The following is a 24,824-nucleotide window of genomic DNA, read 5'->3' as shown; positions in this document are numbered from 1 at the left end:
AACAAAGTTTTACTTTCGAGGGCTTTTCTTTTCCTGTGGATGCTTAGGGATCGTCTAAAAAGTGCATACAGCAATATGATCAATCTCATGACAATCTCATTAAAATGACAGCACGAAACATGTTTAAAACTATTACAATTGTGATCAGAAGCACTCCCTTTAATTTACACATCCACACAATCAACAATGAGTATACAATATCAGATATTTTATTAATAAATAACACACAGATGCACACTCCTGATCGAACCCTTTATTTGATACGATTTTTCATAACCCAGTTATCAAAAGTCTAGGTACTTAGATTCATGTAACTGGTTGACTCTTCAACAGTATCTAGACCGCGGCCGTCTCAGCCATCACAGACCTGTACCTTACTTGATCTGTTGAATTGGTCCATTCTACAGTAACGGTAACAACACAACAGAGCAATCACTCACATTTCTTCCTCTTCGGAAAAATACGACCAAAATATAAACCATCCGTGACATGAGCGACGTTTAGAAAAGACCTGTTCACCTGTGATGGACGGCTACCTGTTCACCTGTGATGGACAGCTACCTGTTCACCTGTGATGGACAGCTACCTGTTCACCTGTGATGGACAGCTACCTGTTCACCTGTGATGGACAGCTACCTGTTCACCTGTGATGGACAGCTACCTGTTCACCTGTGATGGACAGCTTCCTGTTCACCTGTGATGGACAGCTACCTGTTCACCTGTGATGGACAGCTACCTGTTCACCTGTGATGGACAGCTTCCTGTTCACCTGTGATGGACAGCTACCTGTTCACCTGTGATGGACAGCTACCTGTTCACCTGTGATGGACGGCTACCTGTTCACCTGTGATGGACAGCTACCTGTTCACCTGTGATGGACAGCTACCTGTTCACCTGTGATGGACAGCTTCCTGTTCACCTGTGATGGACAGCTATGGACAGCTATAGGCGTTTGATACCCAGAAATCCATTAAAGTCCTTCAGTGGTTATTTTAAAATGGTGATATTATGATTTTTGGGGGTTAATAACTGCATTTGGGGGTTCTACTAGAATAGGGCTACATGCCTGTATGATAGTTTGACAGCAAGGCGTGCTGGTGCCCACAGGTGGGAGGGTCCTGTGGGCAATCGCTCTGACCCTATCGCTGAATATTTCCCTCAATATATGATGTATTGAAGAATTGAATAAAACATGTTCTCCATTTTATTTTACATTACACTGTACACAACAATTCCATTGCCATCTATGACGGCTTTGCCTGTAAAGTGGTGCATTTGACAATAAAATAACTTGACTTGACTGTACACTTACCATTATCCCTACCAGGAATAAAGATACAAATGGACTCATTACCTCCTGCCTACTCTTAGTATTCACATTACATAGAGTCCATCCCATTTGACCTCTATCCCATCCACTCATATCATCAGCAGCAGCCCCTCGAGATAGAGATGGAAATAAATCTCGCCATGGGGGCTTCTCGGGCGTGGTCTCCGCCCAGCCACGAGGGCGGGAAGGCGGGCCACTCCGGGCGCGCTCAGTGCGAACACTGCGGCGAGACGTTCTACCCCTCGGCCAATCGGACGGGCCGGTGCCAGGACGCGCCGGACGCGGTGGGCGGCGGCGTGCGGCGGGTCAGCTGCATGTGGCCGACAGCATGCTGCACCACCGCATGTCGGACCCCGAGGGGGACTTCTCGGACCCCTGCTCCTGGCTGGCCCTGGGGGCCCTGTCCCTGGTGGCGCCCTGCCTGTGTCTTGTTGTGTGCCCGTGGGCCACACGTCGACGCACCTAGCCCTAAGCCTCCCGCTGCCCAATCAAGGGCAGGACGTCCGCTTTTAATCAGGACAATAAATTAACTCTGTTGTAACTACTGATCTGATGTATCTAAAATGTTGTATTGGTGATCTGCTGTTTCAACAATAAGTGTACTGTCTACCTCAAAGAAAAGCGGAACCATCATGGCCATCTGTTCATAAAAAAGACTGGACTTCCAGCGGCAATACCATATATGGGCAGGACATCCTCGGGAATACTGCTGCCATACGTGAAAAACATCGAACTGCTGAAATGTTGTAACTGCTGATCTGCTGTTTCAACGCTAAGTATACCGACGGCCTCCGAAGAAAACAGGAACAATCATGCACATCTGCTCATGGAAAAAAACACAGACTTTCAGCGACACTACCATATATGAGCAGGACTTCCGCATCTAGTGCTGCCATCATGTAGAAAATATCGAGCTGTTAAATTGTTGAACTGCTGAGCTGCTGCGTCAGCAAAAAATGTACCAAAAGGCCTCCGAAAAAACAGGAACCTCCATACCCCAGAATCCACCGAGCTTCTTAGAGACTTAGATTTAAGTCTAAGTCTCTTCTTCCTCTCCTTCCCTTTCTCCCCCTGCTAGCTCATTGAGGCAGCCTCTACGGAGAACTTTAGCTACAAGGATCCCCCCTTATCTTATCTGGTGTCTGGTTTATTGAGAAAGAATCTGAATCAGAAAAACTTTATTATCTGACATGACAGAAAATCATCTTCGGCGTGGCTCAACACACATCAACAAGGACACAAAGACCACAGACAAACTGACACAAAGAAACAGCATTCTTGCAATAGTGGTAAAGTGACTGGTGCAATCAATCAATACTATAATGTGCGATCAATAAATATTACAATGGCCACCTAAAGTGGAGGAGGGGGGGGGTGGTTATTATGTTCTGTTGTTATTGTTTGTTTAGTATTTTGATGGCAGTGGGAATAAATTCATTTCTGTAAATGTTTTTCCTGAAGGAGGGGACTTTGTAGCGGCGGCCTGATGGTAGCAACTGGAAAGACTTCTGCAGGGGATGGCTGAGGTCTGATGTGATGTGGTTTGCTTTCCTTTCTATTGCTTGTGTGTGAAGTACAGATGTTGATTGTTGATTATTAATGCTACTTTAACAGCGCCGAAAATCCAAAAACCCAGTCGAAACTAGATGGGAAAAGTGTGTAGTTCAAAACGTGATGCAGCTGGGAGTCCGGTCCAGAGCGGAGCTGGGAGTCCGGTCCAGAGCGGGGCTGGGAGTCCGGTCCAGAGCGGAGCTGGGAGTCCGCTCTCTCTCTCTGTCTCCCTCCCTCTCTCTCTCTGTCTCCCTCCCGCTCTCTCTCTCTGTCTCCCCTCCCTCTCTCTCTCTCTGTCTCCCCTCCCTCTCTCTCTCTCTGTCTCCCTCCCTCTCTCTCTCTCTGTCTCCCCTCTCTCTCTCTCTCTGTCTCCCTCCCTCTCTCTCTCTGTCTCCCCTCCCTCTCTCTCTCTCTGCCCTCCCTCTCTCTCTGTCTCCCCTCCCTCTCTCTCTCTGTCTCCCCTCCCTCTCTCTCTGTCTCCCCTCCCTCTCTCTCTCTCTGTCTCCCCTCCCTCTCTCTCTCTGTCTCCCCTCCCTCTCTCTCTCTGTCTCCCCTATCTCTCTCTGTTTCCCTCCCTCTCTCTCTCTCTGTCTCCCCTATCTCTCTCTGTTTCCCTCCCTCTCTCTCTCTCTGTCTCCCCTCTCTCTCTCTCTGTCTCCCCTCCCTCTCTCTCTCTGTCTCCCCTCCCTCTCTCTCTGTCTCCCCTCCCTCTCTCTCTCTGTCTCCCGTCCCTCTCTCTCTCTCTGTCTCCCCTCCCTCTCTCTCTCTGTCTCCCCTCCCTCTCTCTCTCTGTCTCCCCTCTCTCTCTCCCTCCCTCTCTCTCTCCCTCCCTCCCTCCCTCCCTCTCTCTCTGTCTCCCCTCCCTTTCTCTCTCTCTGCCCTCCCTCTCTCTCTGTCTCCCCTCCCTCCCTCTCTCTCTGTCTCCCCTCCCTCTCTCTCTCTCTGTCTCCCCTCCCTCTCTCTCTCTGTCTCCCCTCCCTCTCTCTCTCTCTGTCTCCCCTCCCTCTCTCTCTCTCTGTCACCCCTCCCTCTCTCTCTGTCTCCCCTCCCTCTCTCTCTCTCTGTCTCCCCTCCCTCTCTCTCTCTCTGTCTCCCCTCCCTCTCTCTCTCTCTCTCTGTCTCCCCTCCCTCTCTCTCTCTCTGTCTCCCTCCCTGTAGATCCTGTCTAGTTTTATCTTGAAGCCGTCTTATTGTTATCCACTCACAACTCCTGAAAGAAGTGATACTGCAACATCATCTAGAATATGTACCAGGTGTGTATCAGTAAGATACACACACCTGGTGTATAATATATTCTAGTATATGTACCAGGTGTGTATCAGTAAGATACACACACCTGGTGTATAATATATTCTAGTATATGTACCAGGTGTGTATCAGTAAGATACACACACCTGGTGTATACTATATTCTAGTATATGTACCAGGTGTGTATCAGTAAGATACACACCTGGTACATCATAGGTTCTAGTTAATGTAACAGGCGGTGTCACTTGGCTCTATCCCTTCCCCTAGCCCTAACCCTTAACCTCTCCCTCTCCTAGCCCTAACCCTTAACCTCTCCCTCCCCTAGCCCTAACCCTTAACCTCTCCCTCCCCTAGCCCTAACCCTTAACCTCTCCCTCCCCTAGCCCTAACCCTTAACCTCTCCCTCCCCTAGCCCTAACCCTTAACCTCTCCCTTCCTTATAAGGAAGGTTTAAAACCTTAGCATCCCCCTCACTCTTCTTCTAACCAGAGAGGGGGGATGGAGGGGTGAATGATCGTTGGATGATGGATGAAGACTGGATAGATGAATGTTGATGGACTCCCTTCCCCTGGCCCTGACCTAGCTCCTAGCCGTCAGCCCCAAGAGCAGGAGCAGACTCCTAGCTGTCAGCCCCAAGAGCAGGAGCAGACTCCTAGCCGTCAGCCCCAAGAGCAGGAGCAGACTCCTAGCTGTCAGCCCCAAGAGCAGGAGCAGACTCCTAGCCGTCAGCCCCAAGAGCAGGAGCAGACTCCTAGCCGTCAGCCCCAAGAGCAGGAGCAGACTCCTAGCCGTCAGCCCCAAGAGCAGGAGCAGACTCCTAGCCGTCAGCCCCAAGAGCAGGAGCAGACTCCTAGCTGTCAGCCCCAAGAGCAGGAGCAGACTCCTAGCCGTCAGCCCCAAGAGCAGGAGCAGACTCCTAGCCGTCAGCCCCAAGAGCAGGAGCAGACTCCTAGCCGTCAGCCCCAAGAGCAGGAGCAGACTCCTAGCCGTTAGCCCCAAGAGCAGGAGCAGACTCCTAGCCGTCAGCCCCAAGAGCAGGAGCAGACTCCTAGCCGTTAGCCCCAAGAGCAGGAGCAGACTCCTAGCTGTCAGCCCCAAGAGCAGGAGCAGACTCCTAGCCGTCAGCCCCAAGAGCAGGAGCAGACTCCTAGCCGTCAGCCCCAAGAGCAGGAGCAGACTCCTAGCCGTCAGCCCCAAGAGCAGGAGCAGCAGAGGACTCCTAGCTTCAAGGCCGCCAGCAATTTAGACGAGTCCAGCACTTGGCCAAACTATGTTGGGAGAGGTGGAGGAGCATGTATCTCCCTACACTCCAGAGTCGTAGCGAGACCTCCTCCACCCGTTACTGAGGTGGTGGTCCTCAGATCCCATCAGGGTTACATGGACTCATACTCAACCCCCACGGTGTTAGTCTGTCACAGTGGTGTCGTTTTCAATAGCAGGCGGTGAGTCTACTGTTACATGCGTTCTGTTTAAGGGTTCTGGAGCCTCCTGTAGGCCACTGAGTAGAATGCAGCCTTTTCCTGTGAATTCAGAGGGTTGCGTTCTCATTGGTTGTTCAGGTCACATGTTAATTGGTCTCTTGATTAGTTAAGAGGTTGGCAGCCATGTACTTGTCAAGCCAGCCATGGTCAGGATCTCTGTTCAATTGGCTCTATCTGCACGTGTAAGCTTTGGAGAAGCTTTGTTTGTATGTTCATCTATGTTTAAAGGAACTATTTCTGCTTATATTTCATCATATCTATTTGTATTATTTCATAGTCATTTTTTCATTGGTTTATTTACAGTTTCACACTATCAAACAACTTGGACCCAAGGAAATGCCACAACTTCGATAAACGGAGGTGCAAATGCACGTTGACAAACAACAGACTATGTGCTGCCTCATCATTGAAGCTAGCTAGTGTTTGGACCTGAAGCCCAGGACCTCCGACTTCATGGAGCGGGTCCAGGAAGACCAGCCGGAGCAGGACCTGGAGGAGCTGTTCAGGAGGTAGGGGTCTGTCTGTCTGCCGTTCTGTCTGTCTGCCTGACTAAAACAAAGTGTTGTCCATGTTCTGCTTCTCATGCTTCCCTCCTCCTCCTCCCCAGACCGATACAGCGTAACCCTCTAACCTTCAGATCAGAACAACGTCTAGACATCATCCACTGAGCACAACGCTCTAACCTTCAGGTCAGGATTATTATTAAAAGGTCAGGATTATTATTATTATTAGATTATTGTTTTAATAAAACACATCCAGTACCACTGAATGTCCAGCTGGTGGCTCCACTGAGGCTATAGTAACGATGCTCTTAGCGCTCTACGAGTGCCCCTGGAGCCCTCGTTAGCTACGAGGGAAACGGTGTGAAAACTGTACGATGCTCGTACGACGAACTTCACGAACCACTTAGGCTAACGATGCCTTCAGGTCATGTGACGGCCGTAGCTACAGATCATGAACTGTTTCAGTGCGTTTATTTCAGAACCTGAAAATGAACCAAAGCGTTGAATTAATGCAGGAAGGGGGGCTGAGGGGACGGTGATGAAGATCAACGTGTCTTCTGTTAAAAGGAGACTTCATGATCAGCGCCTGACGTCATTAGAGCCCAGAGAACAGGATGGAGGGCAGAGGGCCGCCTGGGATATACTGATGTTGATAAAGAACTATTGTTAACTCCCTTATCAACAAAGTCAGAAGCTTTTCTGCGTCTAAACTTCCGTTCTGTGTCTGGATGTGTGGGTCCGTCGTATATCGTCTTGGGTCTACGTTCTGGTAGTTTAGCTTCTGGTCTCCTTGCTATGACCCATGTCTATAGTTTATGGTCTCCAGGAAGGACAGATATGGGCCTATAGGGGGCGTGCCCAGGTGTATCTTCGCCAAGGGGAGGAGTTTCATATTGTTTATTCAGTATCCAGTGGGTGTGGTCTTGGTTTTATTGTTTTTAGATTATTTATAAGGAGACAGGCGTTGGTAAATGTTGGTAAATGTCTCCATGTTGGATTCATACTCACACAGCGCTGTGTTCAGTCACAGAGACACCTGTAAAGTGACCCTCCATGCAGAGGATTTATAAACTGACCACTAAAGAAGGACCAGGAGACGACAGAATACACATCTCTTATTTCTGTATTTATACATTATTTATTTTTTACATTATTAATGTTATCGATTTTATTAATTTAATTGTTTCATTTATTTTCTTCCAGTCTTGATCAATACTTCATAGGGTAACAATCGTTAGTTTCCATTTCAAAAGTGTTCACAATTCAGAATTCATAAAATTGTAATAAATTAGAAACACTACCATCTAGTGGCCATACTCGGTTATAGCACCAACTTTATTTTATTTCAGTTTAAAAAACTACATACAAACATCATTCATTTAAACATGATTATTTGTTTTTGTAGGTTGGAGAATAAATTCCTCTTTTAAAAAAACACATTTAATACACTATCTATCCAGATCCATAACCTCAGTACATTTAATACACTATCTATCCCGATTCATAACCTTAGTACATTTAATACACTATCTATCCAGATTCATAACCCCAGTACATTTAATACACTATCTATCCAGATTCATAACCCCAGTACATTTAATACACTATCTATCCCGATTCATAACCCCAGTACATTTAATACACTATCTATCCCGATTCATAACCCCAGTACATTTAATACACTATCTATCCCGATTCATAACCTCAGTACATTTAATACACTATCTATCCAGATTCATAACCCCAGTACATTTAATACACTATCTATCCAGATTCATAACCTCAGTACATTTAATACACTATCTATCCCGATTCATAACCCCAGTACATTTAATACACTATCTATCCAGATTCATAACCCCAGTACATTTAATACACTATCTATCCCGATTCATAACCCCAGTACATTTAATACACTATCTATCCGATCCATGACCCTGCTTGTTTCAGTCAAGTTAAGGACTGTTTAAATCATCATCATGAATCAAATCAACATCAACATAATATAAAGTAACTTGACTGTGTTTGTACAAGAATAATAACGTGTTTGATACAAATATACTACAGAATTTACCAATAGAGCGATCACTAAAGATAGAAATGTAATAATTACTGATAACTGAGCGATTTATTGAGCATCACTGAAAACACACCTTTTTAAAATAGCTTTCATCATCAAACTCTCCATCTGAACAATTAATCTTTCTAACTGTAGAGGAAGCTCAATGCATAATATTTTTAATAACTGTAGAGGAAGCCAAAGATATGATATTGAGGATAATGAATTCCCTATTGCATATTTATATCTTTTGAGTAAAAAAAAAAAACGTGTGTGTGTGTGTGTGTGTGTGTGTGTGTGTGTGTGTCACTACAACTGACTCAGAGAGACTGAGATACTAGACTGCGTAAACACAAACCCAGGGAGGAGGTCCTCTTGGGTGAAGGAGGTCCTGAAGGTGTGGATGTGTGTCAGTGTGTCTGAGGACCCTCCTCCACCTGGGGACACTCTGTAGAAGGACAGAGTGCCAGCAGGCCGGTCCAGATACACTCCTACTCTGTTAGAGCCAGCAGGGGGGAGACGGATGGAGGTTCTTATATTGTTGTGCTGGGCAGAGTAACGGTCATCATAACAATAAAGACCCCAGGACTTGTTGTTCCCTCCAATCTTGCTGTCATCACCATTTCCTCTCCTTGTGATTCCTCTGTATGTCACTCCTACATTAACACCTCCTTCCCTCTCTACCTCCCAGTAACAGCGACCAGTCAGAACCTCTCTTCCCAACACCTGGAGCCAGCGGTCAAATCTCTCTGGGTGATCAGGATACGGCTGCCGCTCTTTAACCAGCGTCACCTTTCTGTTGTCCTCAGACAGAGAGAGTCGTCTGCTGGCTGTGTTTGGGTCCAGTGTGAGTTCACAGGCATCTGAGGGGAGAACAAGACACCGTTACCAGGGCCGGTTCTACACTGAATTGTGCCCTAGGAGAGACTCCGCCCGAGCGCCCCGACCCCCCCCCCCACCCCTCCTCCGCTCCTGAATAGGCATCAGATCCAGCACCGGAGAAGTCTCGCTCTTTTTTCTTTCAGCTGCACTTTTATTTTCTCTATTGTTGAACTTGATGTTATTTGATGCTATTTAGTTAGAATTTAGATACAACATGATGTAACTTGATGTTGCTTCAATAAATTTGGAAATGTTAAGCTTGGCGTATTTCATTAGCATTGTGTTGGGGCGATGGGGGCAGGTGGGGCTTGAAAATCCCCCCTTGTCCAAAGTGGGGGATGACCGAAAAAGTTTGAGAACCACCGCGTTAAACTAAACGCGGCGGTGGTTGGTTGGACAGACGTCTGGGGGCGAGAAGGGGAAGGAGGCAGGGGATGACATTGAGAATATCAACAACAAATATCAACAAAAAATCTGGCTAGTGGAAATTCTGATTGGCTGGTAACTTTAGAAAGTTACCAGCCCAATTGGCTGGTAATCAAAAAAGTTAATTTCGAACCCTGCACACGGGGGTCAAACTCGCACACGTTTCAGCCCTCGTACGGCTGGCCGCTCACGGTTAATATTTCTTAATGCTGCGTAACATTCACTAGGAAGCAAATATCAAAGGAGAACGAAATATAGATTATTCTAGAATATAATTATTATACATCAACAGTTTGATGAAGGTGATGTCCACCATCATCTTCATTCCCAGGATGATTTGACTGAACCGACGTCACCTCCTGCTGTGTGGATGGACTTTCCATCTCTATAGTTAGTGTGTGTTGAGATGAATCAAACTAAACAGACACTTACACTTCATTAGAGCTGGTTTCATCCTCCGCACTCCACCGTGCTCCACACTGGGGAGACAAAGAGAGAGCAGCATGTTGTCTTTAGACAGGGAAACATTATTCACATGTTAACAAAGAGAGAGCAGCATGTTGTCTTTAGACAGGGAAACATTATTCACATGTTAACAAAGAGAGAGCAGCATGTTGTCTTTAGACAGGGAAACATTATTCACATGTTAACAAAGAGAGAGCAGCATGTTGTCTTTAGACAGGGAAACATTATTCACATGTTAACAAAGAGAGAACAGCATGTTCTCTTTAGACAGGGAAACATTATTCACATGTTAACAAAGAGAGAGCAGCATGTTGTCTTTAGACAGGGAAACATTATTCACATGTTAACAAAGAGAGCAGCATGCCATCTTCAAAAACTGAAATATTAACATAACTGTTGTTTCTAAATGAGAGCACATTATCTAGTTATATAACAGTAACATGTTCCACTGATCCTTGTAGGAGACATTGTCCCTGAGTGGTGAGCTGTCCTCTCCATACCTGAGAGTGTCCAGTCTCCAGTGTGGATCCTCCAGTCCAGCAGAGAGCAGCGCAGCTCCTGAGTCTCCTGGGTGATTGTAGCTCAGGTCCAGCTCTCTCAGATGGGAGGGGTTGGAGCTCAGAGCTGAGGCCAGAGAAAAACAGCCTTCCTGTGTGACCAGGCAGCCAGACAACCTACACACACACACACACACACACACACACACACACACACACACACACACACACACACACACACACACACACACACGTTCAACACATGCTGAACCATTGTGTAAAAATGTCTTGATAACAGGGAACAGACCAGTGTAAATGTATTGGCGAGAGTCAACAGCTATTCAGTCTATGGTCAGAACGTCCAAAATAATTTCCCAAAAATCCAAAAATGTAACGAAGAACTTTAACTTCAACAATCATTTACACACTGAATAACTGAATAATATAACATAAGTCTCATTATATCAACAAAAATGGCGACTTGAAATCTGTCAAATGTCTTCTGATATGGAACATTGTGGCGTAACTGTTTGCACATTATGTAAAACTGCCATTGTAATTATTAATACATTTCATACCACAATTAGTTTAATTGTTTTTGCACATTGACTAAAACTGACCTGAGAGTTTCCAGTGTACAGTGTGGACTCCTCAGTCCAGCAGAGAGCAGCTTCACTCCTGAATCCTGCAGATCATTGGTACTCAGGTCCAGCTCTCTCAGACTAGAGGACTTGGAGCTGAGAACTGAGGCCAGAGCTTCACAGCATCTCTCTGACAGATTACAGCCACTCAGCCTTCACACAAACAGACAGGAACATGTTAAACCATTTTAATTTATACATGAACAAAGTAACTGTCTCTAAATACTCAGCAACACTATACTTAGATTAAATTTTAGTGTATTGTAATACAAGTTCTTAGAGCACCTACAAAGATGTTTTGTATATTATAATAACTTGTATATTGTAATATTATGTATATTGTGTTGTGTGTATTGTAAAACATGTTATAAGTGAACCTACAAAGATGTTTTGGAGGCTTTGACCACTGGCAGCAGCCTCAGAAGACCCTCCTCTGAAGCAGAGTATTTCTTCAGGTCAAACACCTCCAGCTCCTCTTCTGATGTCAGTAAGATGAAGACCAGAGCTGACCACTGAGCAGGAGAGAGAGATTCTCTGGAGAGACTTCCTGATGTCAGGTACTGTTGGATCTCCTCCACTAGAGAACGGTCGTTCAGCTCATTCAGACAGTGGAACAGATTGATGCTTTTCTCTTGAGAGAGATCTCCACTTATCCTCTTCTTTATGTAAGACACTGTACTCTGATTGGTCTGTGAGCTACTTCCTGTCTCTCTCAGCAGACCTCGTAGGAGACTCTGATTGGTCTTCAGAGAGAGGCCCAGGAGGAAGCGGAGGAACAAGTCCAGGTGTCCGTTCTCACTCTGTAAGGCCTTGTCCACAGCACTCTGGTAGAGGAGATCAGATTTCTTTCTAATAAGAGTAGACCACCTGGATGGTTGATCTTCTGAGAGCAGATTGACACCTGTGTCGATGAAGGTCTTAAAGACATAAAGGGCAGCCAGAAACTCCTGGATGCTCAGATGGACAAAGCAGAACACCCTGTCCTGGTACAGCCCACACTCCTCTTTAAAGATCTGGGTGAACACTCCTGAGTACTCTGAGGCTGCTGTGATATCGATGCCACACTCTGTCAGGTCTGCCTCATAGAATATCAGGTGGCCTTTCTCCAACTGGTTAAAAGCCAGTCTTCCCAGAGAAACAATGATCTCCCTGCTCTCTGAACTCCAGTGATGATCTGTTTCAGCTCTCCCATGATATTTCCTGTCCCCCTGTATGGACTGAACCCTCAGGAAGTGGCTGTACATCTGAGTCATTGTCTTGGGCATCTCTTCCTCTCCCTGGGTTGTTTTGAAGAAGTCCTCCAGAACTGTAGCCGTGATCCAACAGAAGACTGGGATGTGACACATGATGTGGAGGCTTCGTGATGTCTTGACGTGGGCGATGATTTTGCTGGCTATCTTCTCGTCTCTGAATTTCTTCCTGAAGTACTCCTCCTTCTGTGGGTTGGTGAACCCTCTCACCTCTGTCACCATGTCAACACAATCACCAGGAATCTGATTGGCTGCTGCAGGGCGTGTGGTTATCCAGATGCGAGCGGAGGGAAGCAGGTTGCCCCTGATGAGGTTTGTCAGCAGCACGTCCACCGAGGTGGACTCTGTGACATCAGTACAGATCGGGTTGTTCTGGAAGTTCAGAGGAGGTCTGCACTCATCCAGACCATCCAAGATGAAGACAACTTGGAACCGGTCGTATCTGCAGATTCCTGCTTCTTTGGTCTCAATAAAGAAATGTTGAAGAAGTTCCACAAAGCTAAAACTTTTATCTCTCAGTAAATTCAGCTCTCTGAAAGTGAAAGGAAATATGAAGTGTATGTCGTGGTTGGTTTTGCCTTCAGCCCAGTCAAGAGCGAACTTGTGTGTTAAGATGGTTTTACCAATGCCGGCCACTCCAGTTGTCATTATTGTCCTGATTTGTTTTCCAGGTAAGGGTTTAAAGATGTCTTCACATCTGATTGGTGTTTCCTCTCTGGCTGGTTTCCTGGAAGCTGTTTCAATCAGTCTGACCTCATGTTCCTTGTTGACCTCTCCACTGCCTCCCTCTGTGATGTAGAGCTCTGTGTAGATCTCATTCAGAGGTCTTGACTCTCCTGCTTTAGCTATTCCCTCCAACACACACTGGGTCATCTCCTTCAGATGAGACTTGACTTTACGTTGGCACTCAGCAGCAACTGTTTCTAAAAAAATTAAACATCAGAAGAATCAAAGTCTCAAAATCGTACTGCTCTTTTTTTTTCTCCAAACAAGAGTATCTCGCTGCTCTTTTACAAAGTAAGAGCATTTTCCTTATCTAATTAAAAAAAAAACATTATCCTACTGCTCGGTTTCACAATAAGGGTATCCTCCTAATCTTTTTTGAAAATAAGAGTATCTTACTGCTCCTCAGTGTGTCGGCCAGCTCCTCCAGCTTCAACTGCTTCATGCAGAGCAGTGTGATGTCTTCCACTCCCTCTCTGGCGCGCCTCCTCTGCTCCTCTTCCTCACCATCCACCTCCTCCTCCTCCTCCCTCTGGCTCCCTGAGCATTGTGGGTAATCTGGGAAGAGAACCCTCCAGAGCTTCTCCACCTCCTTGTCTAGAAAAGCGTGTGCGTTCTCCTTGATCCGCTGGAACAGAACAAACATCAATGAGAACTTTACTGTGAACTAACTGAGGACATCAGAAGCGTCTGTCCTGGATTCACGTCCTGCTGGTCTGAAGAGGGAAGCCTGGAGACTGTTAGCTCCAGACTGACTGTTAGCTCCAGACTGACTGTTAGCTCCAGACTGTTAGCTCCAGACTGTTAGCATCAGACTGTTAGCTCTAGATTACTTGGTTTCTAAAGTAACTAAGTTACAAGAACAAGATTACAAGGTTACTTTATTAGTTACATTCAGCAGCTGCCGACAGCACCCCCTGCTGCCTCAAAATAAAAATGAGGCAGCAGGGGGCCAATACTCACTTTATGGAAGTTCATTTTAAACAGTAACGTCAACCATGTATCTCCTGACACAATAGGCATCTAATGGCATTCAGCTGTGTTTGAGGGGGGGGGGAGTAGCGGGATCGCTTAAAAATCCATAAAAATGCTTAATCTATCATGATCTTTTTACTGCCCCCCCCTCCCTTCTCATGCAATGGACTATTCCATGTTACTGCGCATGTGCAGGCTTGATTCAGGAAATATATATATCACGATATATATATATATATATATATATACAGTGCAGAACGAGAATGTGGAGGGCCCCAATGACTGGGTTTGCCTTGGGCCCCCAAATGACTAAGTACGCCCCTGAGTACCGCGCCGAGACGTGCGTCAACGCGTTAACGCTGGGATGCGATAAACCGGCGGGCCAATTGCATTACATTAACTGGGGACATTACATTATAACAGGGTCCGCGGGCGGAATTGTTGATGGGGGGGGGGTTGTACGGGATTACGGGCTGCCGGAGTTGACGCGCCAGGGTTACCGCGCCGAGTCGCCAACTAACCTTAACATTGCCATCTTTAGCTGACACAAACTCAAAATAGTGCCTGTATTTCCAGCTGGAAAACACGCATCTCTCTCCTCCCTCCATTGTTGTTTACGTTTGTGTCGCGTTATAGCCTACTACACGTGAGTTGACGTCTTCTGGAGAAAACGTGATTTGTCGCGTACGTCACCCCGAGACGCAAGAAGAAAGCAAACATATATTTTTACTAAGGAAAATGACAAAAATAGTAACACACAGTGACTTGGATAAGTAACTTTAAACTGATTACTGGTTTGGAAATAGTAACGCGTTAGACTACTCGTTACTGAAAAAAAGTAGTCAGATTAGAGTAGTGATGCCACTAACGCGTTACTAAGTAGCGCGTTAGTGGCATCACTGCTGAACTCAGTGTTGTACATTTACACACCTTCAACTCTGTGTGCTGCTGCTGTACAGACGGACCACTGGGAACCTTTGACCTCCTCTGGTGTCTGTGGAGAACACACACACACACACACACACACACACACACACACACACACAATACTTTCAGGAGATCTGACGGTGAGGAGGGAACATTAAGACATCTGAAGCCATTCTTAGGCCCTGTTTGAAAAGAGCTTTGGGGTAGAGGGATGACGATGGAAGGCTTCAGATTTGGACCAGTTTACTTTGCATTCTGAAAATCAGGAGAATTAATAAATTAATTCAAAATGAGATGTGAGTTTACAGGTGGTTTCTGAGACTAGCGCAAGAAGATCATCTGCAAATAACATTCCCTCTTATTCCATCGCCCACTTGAATACTGTGATAGAAAAATCCACATGTTTGACCTGTTGTTTGACCTGTTTTATAAGTTTGTCTGTTCTTGTATAACTTGTATTGTCCTCAGTTTCAGCCTTGTTCATTCCTTTGATGTCTTGCTCACTTGCCTCTCATCTATTCATTGATCATTGTGCTTGGGTGAAACCGTCGCAAAGAGAGACATCTGGGATTTGAAACAAAAGAGTCGTAAAACAGAAGAAATCTCCATAGGCACTGTTCTTCTTGATAAGGACACAGACACATCTAGGTGTTGGGACAAAAGGGTCGTAAAGGAGAAGATTTCCCCTTTGGGCTTCTCCTCTCTTCTTTGATGTGCCATCTACAATGTGGGGAAGGTCTGAAACTATAAAACAAAAAAATAAAAATAAATTAAAACTGCGCGCAGTGATGAACGGGACCTCGCGCCAGCTTGCGGCCGCGTCACGTGCCGTCCTAACATGTGTGCTGGCAAGATGTGCACATGTTAGGACCGCACGTGACGCAGCCGCAAGCCGGTAAGAGGTCCCGTTCATCACTGCGCGCAGTTTAAAAAAAAATTTGCGCCGGCTTGCGGCCGCGTCACGTGCCGTCGTAACATGTGTGCTGGCAAGATGTGCACATGTTAGGACCGCACGTGACGCAGCCGCAAGCCGGCACGAGGTCCCGTTCATCACTGCGCGCAGTTTTAAAAAAGCGCAGTTTTAAAAAAAATTCGCGAATTTATGTAATCTGTAGAAGCAGAGGTGCCCTGTGGTGTCCTACTGATTGTTTTGACATTAACATGTAAGACCACATTTAACTGAATTACATGTTCATTAACCCTACATCAATGATCCGATGAATTCCCTAGGAGGAGTTAGTTGAAATACAAGGCGAAAAAGTGAAAGAATTCCATTAAAAATGGCCAACTTTGACAGCACGCCACGGCCATGCCCTTCAATGTACAGTCACAAATAACACGGCGTTGGTTGAGCACCATGTTTTGACTGTACTGACTAATTGTGAAGCAGATCCGATAAATACCCTAGGAGGAGTTCGTTCAAATACAAGGGGAAAAAAGCGAAAATAAGACCACGGAATTCAAAACGGCCAACTTTGACGGCACGCCACGGCCACGCCCTTCAACGTACAATCACAAATAGCACGATTTTGGTTCAGCACCACTTCATGACTGTACTGACCAATTGTGAAGCAGATCCGATAAATTCCCTAGGAGGAGTTCGTTCAAATACAATGCGAAAAAGTGAAATTCCATTCAAAATGGCCAACTTTGACATCACGCCACGGACACGCCCTTCAACGTACAGTCCCAAATAGCACGATTTTGGTTCAGCACCACTTCATGACTGTACTGACCAAATTTGAAGCAGATCCGATAAATTCCCTAGGAGGAGTTAGTTCAAATACAAGGCGACGGAATTAAAAAATGGCCAACTTTGACGGCATGCCACGGACACGCCCTTCAACGTACAGTCACAAATAGCACGATTTTGGTTTAGCACCACTTCATGACTGTACTGACCAATTTTGAAGCAGATCCGATAAATTCCCTAGGAGGAGTTCATTCAAATACAAGGCAAAAAAGTGAAAAAAATTCAAAATGGCCGCCGAGAGTGAAAATGAAAAAATTAAAATTTCCGACTTCCGGTGGGGTTTAGAGCATGGGTCCAAAATGCAGTCGAAGATGAGGGAAAATAAGAAGAAGAAGAATAATCACGAGGGTTTCAATAGGGACCTTGCCATGTTTGGCTCGGTCCCTAATAAGAAGAATCACGAGGGTTTCAATAGGGTCCTTGCCAAGTTTGGCTCGGTCCCTAATAAATCTCTGCTGCTGGACTCTTCTAGATATTTTTATGCATCCATAAACCAGGCCCTCCTCATGGAGACAGGGCTGGGTCTAGGGGGGTCTGCTGTCTGCTGCTGCTGGACTCTTCTGGGAATGAAATGTTTTATTGTTTTTCAACAGACATAAATAATCAGAACATTAAGTGTGATTGGCCTCCTCAACCAAAATGATCTCTGAAAGCACACACCCAATGACATGAAACAATAGTCCATACATAAAACATGCAAGATAAAAAGACATTTGAACAACGTAAAAGATGAAAAATAAAGAAAGAAAGAAAAGCTGGTGGCCGGAGTAAGTTATTACATTATAATGATTCAATAAAAGAGCTATAGAGCATAGAGTAGTCATATTAAAATAATAGATTATAATATTAAAAGCTGTGCAGGGTATAAACAGATGTTTGTCTGATGTATTTAATAATCTGACAGATCCTTACCTTGGCTCAGTAGGCTGATGTCCATCTTTAAACCTGAAAGGTTGATCCATAGAGCGGTCACTCTTCATGGAGACACAGCTGGGTCCAGGGGAGTCTGCTCTCTGCTGCTGGACTCTTCTAGATAAACAACAATCTGTGATTCAGAACTCATAGATGTTTGGTTGATGTATTTTATAATCTAACGGTTACCTTACCTTGGTCTAATAGATTTGTCCGGCTGGACTCTTCTACATATTTTTTGATTCAAATGATTTATTGCTTTTCAAGTTATTACATTATAGAGATACAATAAAAGTAGTTTAGGGCATGAAGTAGTCATATCTAAAGCTAAACGCTGGATATAATGGGTTCATGAGCTGGAACCGTCCTTCTGGCTGTGTGTTCATGTGTAAATAGGTTCTCCTCTCCCCTCCATGGAGCGTTCTAGTAGAGGAAGGTTCTCAGGAGGCCAGCTGGCCTAAGGAAGAGTTCCATGAAGAGTCTGGGCTGCAGACCCAGCCCTCCACCCCCTGACTTTAGTTTAGGATCCTGGATGGCAGCCTCCATTGATTAGGCCTGTCCTTGGTATGCCCTGCTACTGCAGCTTTACATTTTATGGCTTCAACTTTCTGGTTCGTTTTTTGACCAGTTGAATATGAGTAATGAATATCTTATTTTGAATATCTGCAAATACAATTTTTGCATCTGAATTAGTAAACATTGCACTTTTGTTAATTTGTAGTCGGATTTCAAAACAAATGAATTCAGATGACCTGTTTTCAAAATATAATATTTCAGTTTTATGAATTCAATGGCTTTACATTTTTTTAAAGAATGGTAGTAATGTTCTTCCATAGTTGAACCAGAACCCTGCCTGTGAATGGAGGTAGTTTAGGGTTTAACCAGAACCCTGCCTGTGAATGGAGGTAGTTTAGGGTTTAACCAGAACCCTGCCTGTGAATGGAGGTAGTTTAGGGTTTAACCAGAACCCTGCCTGTGAATGGAGGTAGTTTAGGGTTTAACCAGAACCCTGCCTGTGAATGGAGGTAGTTTAGGGTTTAACCAGAACCCTGCCTGTGAATGGAGGTAGTTTAGGGTTTAACCAGAACCCTGCCTGTGAATGGAGGTAGTTTAGGGTTTAACCAGAACCCTGCCTGTGAATGGAGGTAGTTTAGGGTTTAACCAGAACCCTGCCTGTGAATGGAGGTAGTTTAGGGTTTAACCAGGTTTATCCACGTCCACTAAGGGGAGGGTCTTCATAGGGTACTCAGTAGACCCTCCAGGAACCACAGAGGTTCCTGTCTGGTGGCTGAGACTATTGGACCATACCCCTGATGGTAAAGGTATGACGGTCTTATAGGAGACTGGGTTTTCCCAGATGGGTTCTGACACTAGGGCAAGAATATTATCTGCACATATCATTGACTTATGTCTCGTATTGACCTCTTTAATACCTGGTACATTGTGATCTTACAGATAGCCACCACCAGGCTGATAACGGATCTCCTTGTTTAAGACCTTCTTCATGTCAAAGGAGAAGAGATCATAGTTTGTGAGCCACTGGGTTAATGAATGTTGGGCTGAATCCAATGTTTTTAAAAGCTGTAAACAAACTAAGCTGTTCTCTTCTAGATAAACAACAACAACCATATGTGATTCAGGACTCAGGATGTTTGTCTGATGCATTTAATAATCTGACAGATCCTTACCTTGGCTCAGTAGGCTGATGTCCATCTTTAAACCTGACAGGTAGTTCCATAGCGAGGTCACTCTTCATGGAGACACAGCTGGGTCCAGGGGAGTCTGCTCTCTCCTGCTGGACTCTTCTAGATAAACAACAACCATCTGTGATTCAGAACTCATACATGTTTGGTTGATGTCTTTTATAATCTAATGGTTACCTTACCTTGGTCCAATAGACTGATTCCCATCTCTAAACCAATCCATCATCCTCATCATCAATTTATCTCTGAAAGCACACACCCAATGACATGAAACAATAGTCCATACATAAAACATGCAAGATAAGACATTTGAACAACGTAAAATATGAAAAATAAAGAAAGAAAGAAAAGCTGGTAAGTAAGTTATTACATTATAATGATTCAATAAAAGAGCTATAGAGCATAGAGTAGTCATATTCAAACAATAATATTATAATATTAAAAGCTGTGCAGGGTATAAACAGCCTTCCAGAACATTTGAACATTGTTCTCTTCTTAATGTACCAACGTTCTGGTGGAACCTCAACAATCAGGCTGTCTAACAACCTGCTCTATCCAGAGTGGACCGCTCCAGTACACATGATTTAGGGTTTTAAACTGGATCAGTCCTGTTCTGAGCCACTCAGACTAATGATGGAGTCATTGGTTGGTCAGTGGTTGACTCCGCCGTCAGTGTGTGAATGTGTGCATGAATGGATGAATGTTGGCAATAATTGTAAAGCGCTTTGAGTGGCCGCTGGTTAAAAAAAGCGCAGTATAAATGCAGTCCATTTACCATTTACAATCTGTGCAGAGTTTACCGCCGGCCACTAGGGGGCAGCATTGGGTTAAAGACCGCTGACCGGCTCAGTTAGGAGTCGCCTTATTGTGTTTGCCAGCATTACAGACGTTCCTGTTACGGAGGTTGAATATTAAGCTGTTAAGTTCCTGCTGATATTTATGTTAGACATGTGTATGTAGGAATTACTGGCTGTAGCTTATGTTGTTATTTTGTGTATTGCTGTAGGGCTTCTTCATCTTTGTCATTAAATAAGTAATCTGACATCGAGGAGTGTATTCCTTCAATCTGGTGGCCCCTCCAACAATCAAGGGGTCTAACAACCTGCTCCATCTAGCTTGGACCACTCCAGTACACATGATTTAGGGTTTTAAACTGACTTCTCTTCACATGTTATTGCCATTATTGAGAATTCTGAGCCACTCAGACTAATGATGGAGTCATGATGTATCACTGCTGAGCTCTGAGATGGACAACAGTCACAGACAGAGAGATCCTCTTCTTACCTCCTAGCTTGGCTCTGGAGGACATGTTCCCCAGACAGAGTGGTCTTAGAGGTAGGACCCCCCTCCTCTCTCTCCTCTCTCTCCTCATCCATAGTAGACTGGAGACCTGGACACAAACACAACTACACATTGTTTCTCTGGTCATTCAGCGTTTGGTTATTCCCTGCTTTTCTAGAACCTGCTTATTGCCGCTCATTGCTGTTCATTGCTGCTCTCGGTCTCAATGAGGGGAAAGACGTGGAGACGCTGCCCAGTGTTTACTACAAACCACTGATAACTTTATCACTCACACACAACGTCTCAGGGCTTCAAGTGCGTCTGCAGGGGAACCAGAAGACAGATACGCTCACTATGAGGAAATCATCCTCTGAGGTTTTCTGTCCTGTTGAACCAGTCTGACTGACGACCTAAACGGACGTCCTCATGACGTTGAATGCACGCACAATGACAATAATGAGAATAGTACAATTAAAATGATCATTATGTTATTAATAGTAATAATATTCAAATCCTTATTTGATGAATAATTTGAATAAAGATGAATACAGTTTTCATGGCAATAAATGTCAACATACAAACCAATTAATTAACAATGTGAGAAGTGTCAAGTAGACCAAAGTTTACAAAGCAGTAACATTACATTACATTATGTTTTCATAAATACAACCTATGAATTATGATATGACGGAGCGTGGTGACTACAGTACCTCGTCTTCTCCCTGCTGTGATGAAGAGCTCAGCACCAAACCGTCCAACACAACAACAAGGAAAGAATGATGTGAACCAACCAGTTGGTCCAGTTCCCCTCCCAGTTTAAACTCCTGTCAGATTAACCTCTTATAGGCTGCTGTTCCATAACTTCACTCAGTGATGAAGAATAACCACTTTATTAAAATAGGAACGATGGACAGAGCTGTGATGTCTAGAAGCTCAGAGAAATACAAAGAGACACTTGATGGTTCAAACAGCAGGTAGAGACACTCTGATGCATCGCCCACTTTACACTTTACCATACATTAATGAAACATTCATTAACATTAGTGAATTAACTAACATTTAACTAATGGTATAGTAACTATTAATTCACAGTAGTAAATGCAGTAATAACCATTATTATAGTATGGGGAACTAAATACACATTGCTCACATGTGTATTTAGTTAATATGGACATTGTTAGTAAACATGAACACCATAATTTAATTATTACTATTCATTAACTGTTAATGCTCATGACTGCATTAACTAAAGTTAATTAATGGTTAATTAATGCACCCTTATTGTAAAGTGTTCCCATGATTTCCATGAAGAGATAAATGTAGATAATGTAGAGAATAGAAACACGTGACCTAGAGAAGGCCTCTCCTGTGTTCCAGGTGATCAGTACAATCTCACAAAGATCAAATCCTCACCACACGTCTTCTTCCTCATACCAAACCTGTGGCGGCCGCGCCTCCATTCATACCATCACTCTGTTGATCTCAAACACAGCGAGACGGTGGCTGACCTTCACCTTAATGGGTTTTCATTGGAAAAGCATTTTAAACACAGAAGGTTAAAACAGTACAGGTTTATACCGGTTTAGATCTCAGCTTCTTCACAGTTTCTGCTCATTATTAAGAGTAAGAAAGGAAAAGACTGGACATAAAATAAGATAAATGTAATAAATAAGTGATAATGTTGAATGTTCATAAAAGGTCTGCTCTGGTAGGGGTGAAGTTCCACTGATTATTAACTGAATGTATTCAATAATGTGATAAAGGGTCCATAAGGGTGGCAGGTCCATGTTGTCTGATTCCTATGTGCTGGTCTGTATCTTAAGGCTGGAGTCGGTTTCTCCCTGATGAAGATGTGTCTCATGGTGTCAGTCGGTCGTTAGGGCGGTTCCAGCAGCAGCTATTTCCTGGTGAGGCCTTCTCCTGACTGGCAGCCAAACTCATTAACATAACACATATCTCCTCTCGTTAGGAACGGTTTAGTTGGCATCAAGAGGTGCCAGTAACACGCCCTCTTGTGATGTCACAGTCTCCTTCCCCCTACAAGATGTTTTGTAGCTGTTGAGAGACGGTGACATCACAAGAGGGCGTGTCATTTGTAACATATTTCAGCCATAATATCCTCCCATAGCCACAGGGAACAGCACCGAGCACATTTATTGGTTAAGAGGTAATATTCTCCCATAGCCACAGTACCGAGTACATATAACATAAGCTGTAACACTTGCACATAGCCACGAGGGGGCAGCAGCTGATCACACATAGATGAAGGGGGTGGGCTTTTAAAGCCACAGAACACGCCCATCCCTACCTGCCTATTTAACTCGACTCACTCTAACTCACGCTTCGAGCAGCTCTAGCGCGGTAATGACAAGCATTAGACTACGTTTTTTCATGAAACATAAACTCAAAATATAATTTTATTTTACTTATTTTACCACATTTGAGAAAAACCATGCCCAAAATAGCATTTATTTGGCTATGATATCAATACTTTAGAGCTCCCCCAAAATTTCACAAACCATGTTTCCAGGGGAGCTCAAATCACCACTAGGGGAGCTATAGCTCCCCCTGCTCCCCCTTAATTCACACACTGACTACGACATCCAGGATGTGGGAGTGGAGAGACAATTCAACAAGGAACAGTGAAACACAATAAATATCACATTCACAAGAGACGTTAGAGAGAACTACTGTTAGCTACTCTAGCTAGCAACCTGAAGTTGGCTCAACCATGAGCTAGCATCTGGGCTCTTCCCCGTGATGACGTATATTAATGACACACCTAGACGGGCCTTATTATTTTCTTTATTAGATGTCCCACAATTAACATGAAGCTATTTCATGTAAATTTAGTCCAAGTGACAGATGACCTGAAAACCAGTAACGTTATGACAGATCCTTCTGAATACGAGGAGGAAGTGACAGTTTGAAGAGTGAGCGTCTCTCCTTCTCAAGCGATGGTTCCACTGGTTGAGGTGGTGAGCCACTGGTGAGACTGGGATCCTCTCCTAGAGCACTGGTTGAGGTGGTGAGTCACTGGTGAGACTGGGATCCTCTCCTAGAGCACTGGTTTGGTGGCGGTCAATTATAGTTCAGACCCGCCTAGTGGCCGATGCTAGTCAGACATTATCAGTAGAACGCGGCGAAAATCTTCGAGATGCCACTTTAAGGACTTTTATTTAAACAATTATTTAAACAAACAATTTATTAAAATGTTTTCAGCCGTTGATAAGAGTCACAACGTGAATGCTGCTGCTCATGAGGAAGCTTTTTCTAAGAACTCCTCAGAGAGTTGCAGCTCTTCATGATACTCGTCCATACGGGACAGGCTACTCAGGACAATGTTGGCAAACACTGAGAACGGCCTCACGGCTTCACCCACTGAGAAGTGGACTGTTGAATTCTGTGACATATTTTAGTTGTAATATTCCCTTTGATACATTTTAGCTGTAATACTCTCACATAGCCACATGAAGCAGCACCGAGCATAGTTTAGAGGTAATTTCCCCTCACAATCGCCAGAGGGCAGCACTGAGCACATTTGACAAATTAGGCAGTAATACTCTCACACAACCTCAGAGGGCAGTACTGAGCACATTTAACAAATTAGGCAGTAATACTCTAACACAACCTCAGAGGGCAGTACTGAGCACATTTAACAAAGTTACAACATTTACACATAGGGGCAGCAACGGACACACAGAGGAAGTGAGCAAGTTTTTAGAGCCGTAGAAGAAGTTTACTTTTACCTGTTTATAAAAAGCAACAGCTGAACAGAGGCGGGCAGAATCTCTCGGCGGCGTATCCTAGATGCCAAGCTTAGAGACGCTCCGCGCGTGTTATATACCATTCCCCTCATTTTGTTTCATAGACGATAGACAATAGACCAAAACCTTTACCAAACAAAGTGAGTTAAAAGCGATCCTGTCTCGGCGGCCTTTCCTGGATTAAAATATCATAACAATTCTAATGTGAGCTTTTATTTTGATTTATGATTTATTTATTTTTTAGTGTACCTTTAGTTAAAACGGGGTTTGCGAACCCATAAAGCAATCAATTAACCAATTAACCAATCAATCAATCAAACACAGAGGCTGGTGGTGGAGGCAAAAAAAAAAATGTTTTTTTCTGACGCCTTTGAATCCACACTGATTACTGCAGTATCTACCAACATAATGATATTAATCACACACACACAAACACACACACACACACAC

The 24,824-nt window shown here is 44.4% G+C and overlaps 2 protein-coding genes across 4 annotated transcripts in view; one reads left to right on the top strand and one right to left on the bottom strand.

Annotated features, from left to right (window-relative positions):
• Positions 1-13,637, bottom strand: part of LOC311350687 (NLR family CARD domain-containing protein 3-like) — a gene marked incomplete at its 3' end in the record, with an annotated part of 90,117 nt that extends 76,480 nt beyond the window's left edge. For 2 of the 3 annotated variants that reach the window (XR_014636670.1, XM_084470750.1), the window contains exons 1-5: positions 13,456-13,637; positions 11,465-13,256; positions 11,063-11,236; positions 10,446-10,619; positions 9,913-9,959 (exon numbers count right to left, since the gene is read on the bottom strand). Coding sequence is in view for 2 of the 3 variants with exons in the window: in XM_084470750.1 (XP_084326876.1) it covers positions 9,913-9,959; positions 10,446-10,619; positions 11,063-11,236; positions 11,465-13,256; positions 13,456-13,501 (2,233 nt within the window). The remainder of the gene's footprint in view (positions 1-9,912; positions 9,960-10,445; positions 10,620-11,062; positions 11,237-11,464; positions 13,257-13,455) is intronic. The other variant, XM_084470751.1, reaches the window with a different exon arrangement.
• The window catches only part of LOC311350711 (uncharacterized protein), an 82,711-nt gene that overhangs the window by 46,729 nt on the left and 11,158 nt on the right, over positions 1-24,824 (top strand). The window lies entirely within an intron of this gene.

The sequence above is a fragment of the Micromesistius poutassou genome (genome assembly GCF_964030765.1).
Source record: "Micromesistius poutassou genome assembly, chromosome: 7".
Taxonomy (NCBI): Eukaryota; Metazoa; Chordata; class Actinopteri; order Gadiformes; family Gadidae; genus Micromesistius; species Micromesistius poutassou.
This window is presented reverse-complemented; position numbering and strand designations above follow the sequence as displayed.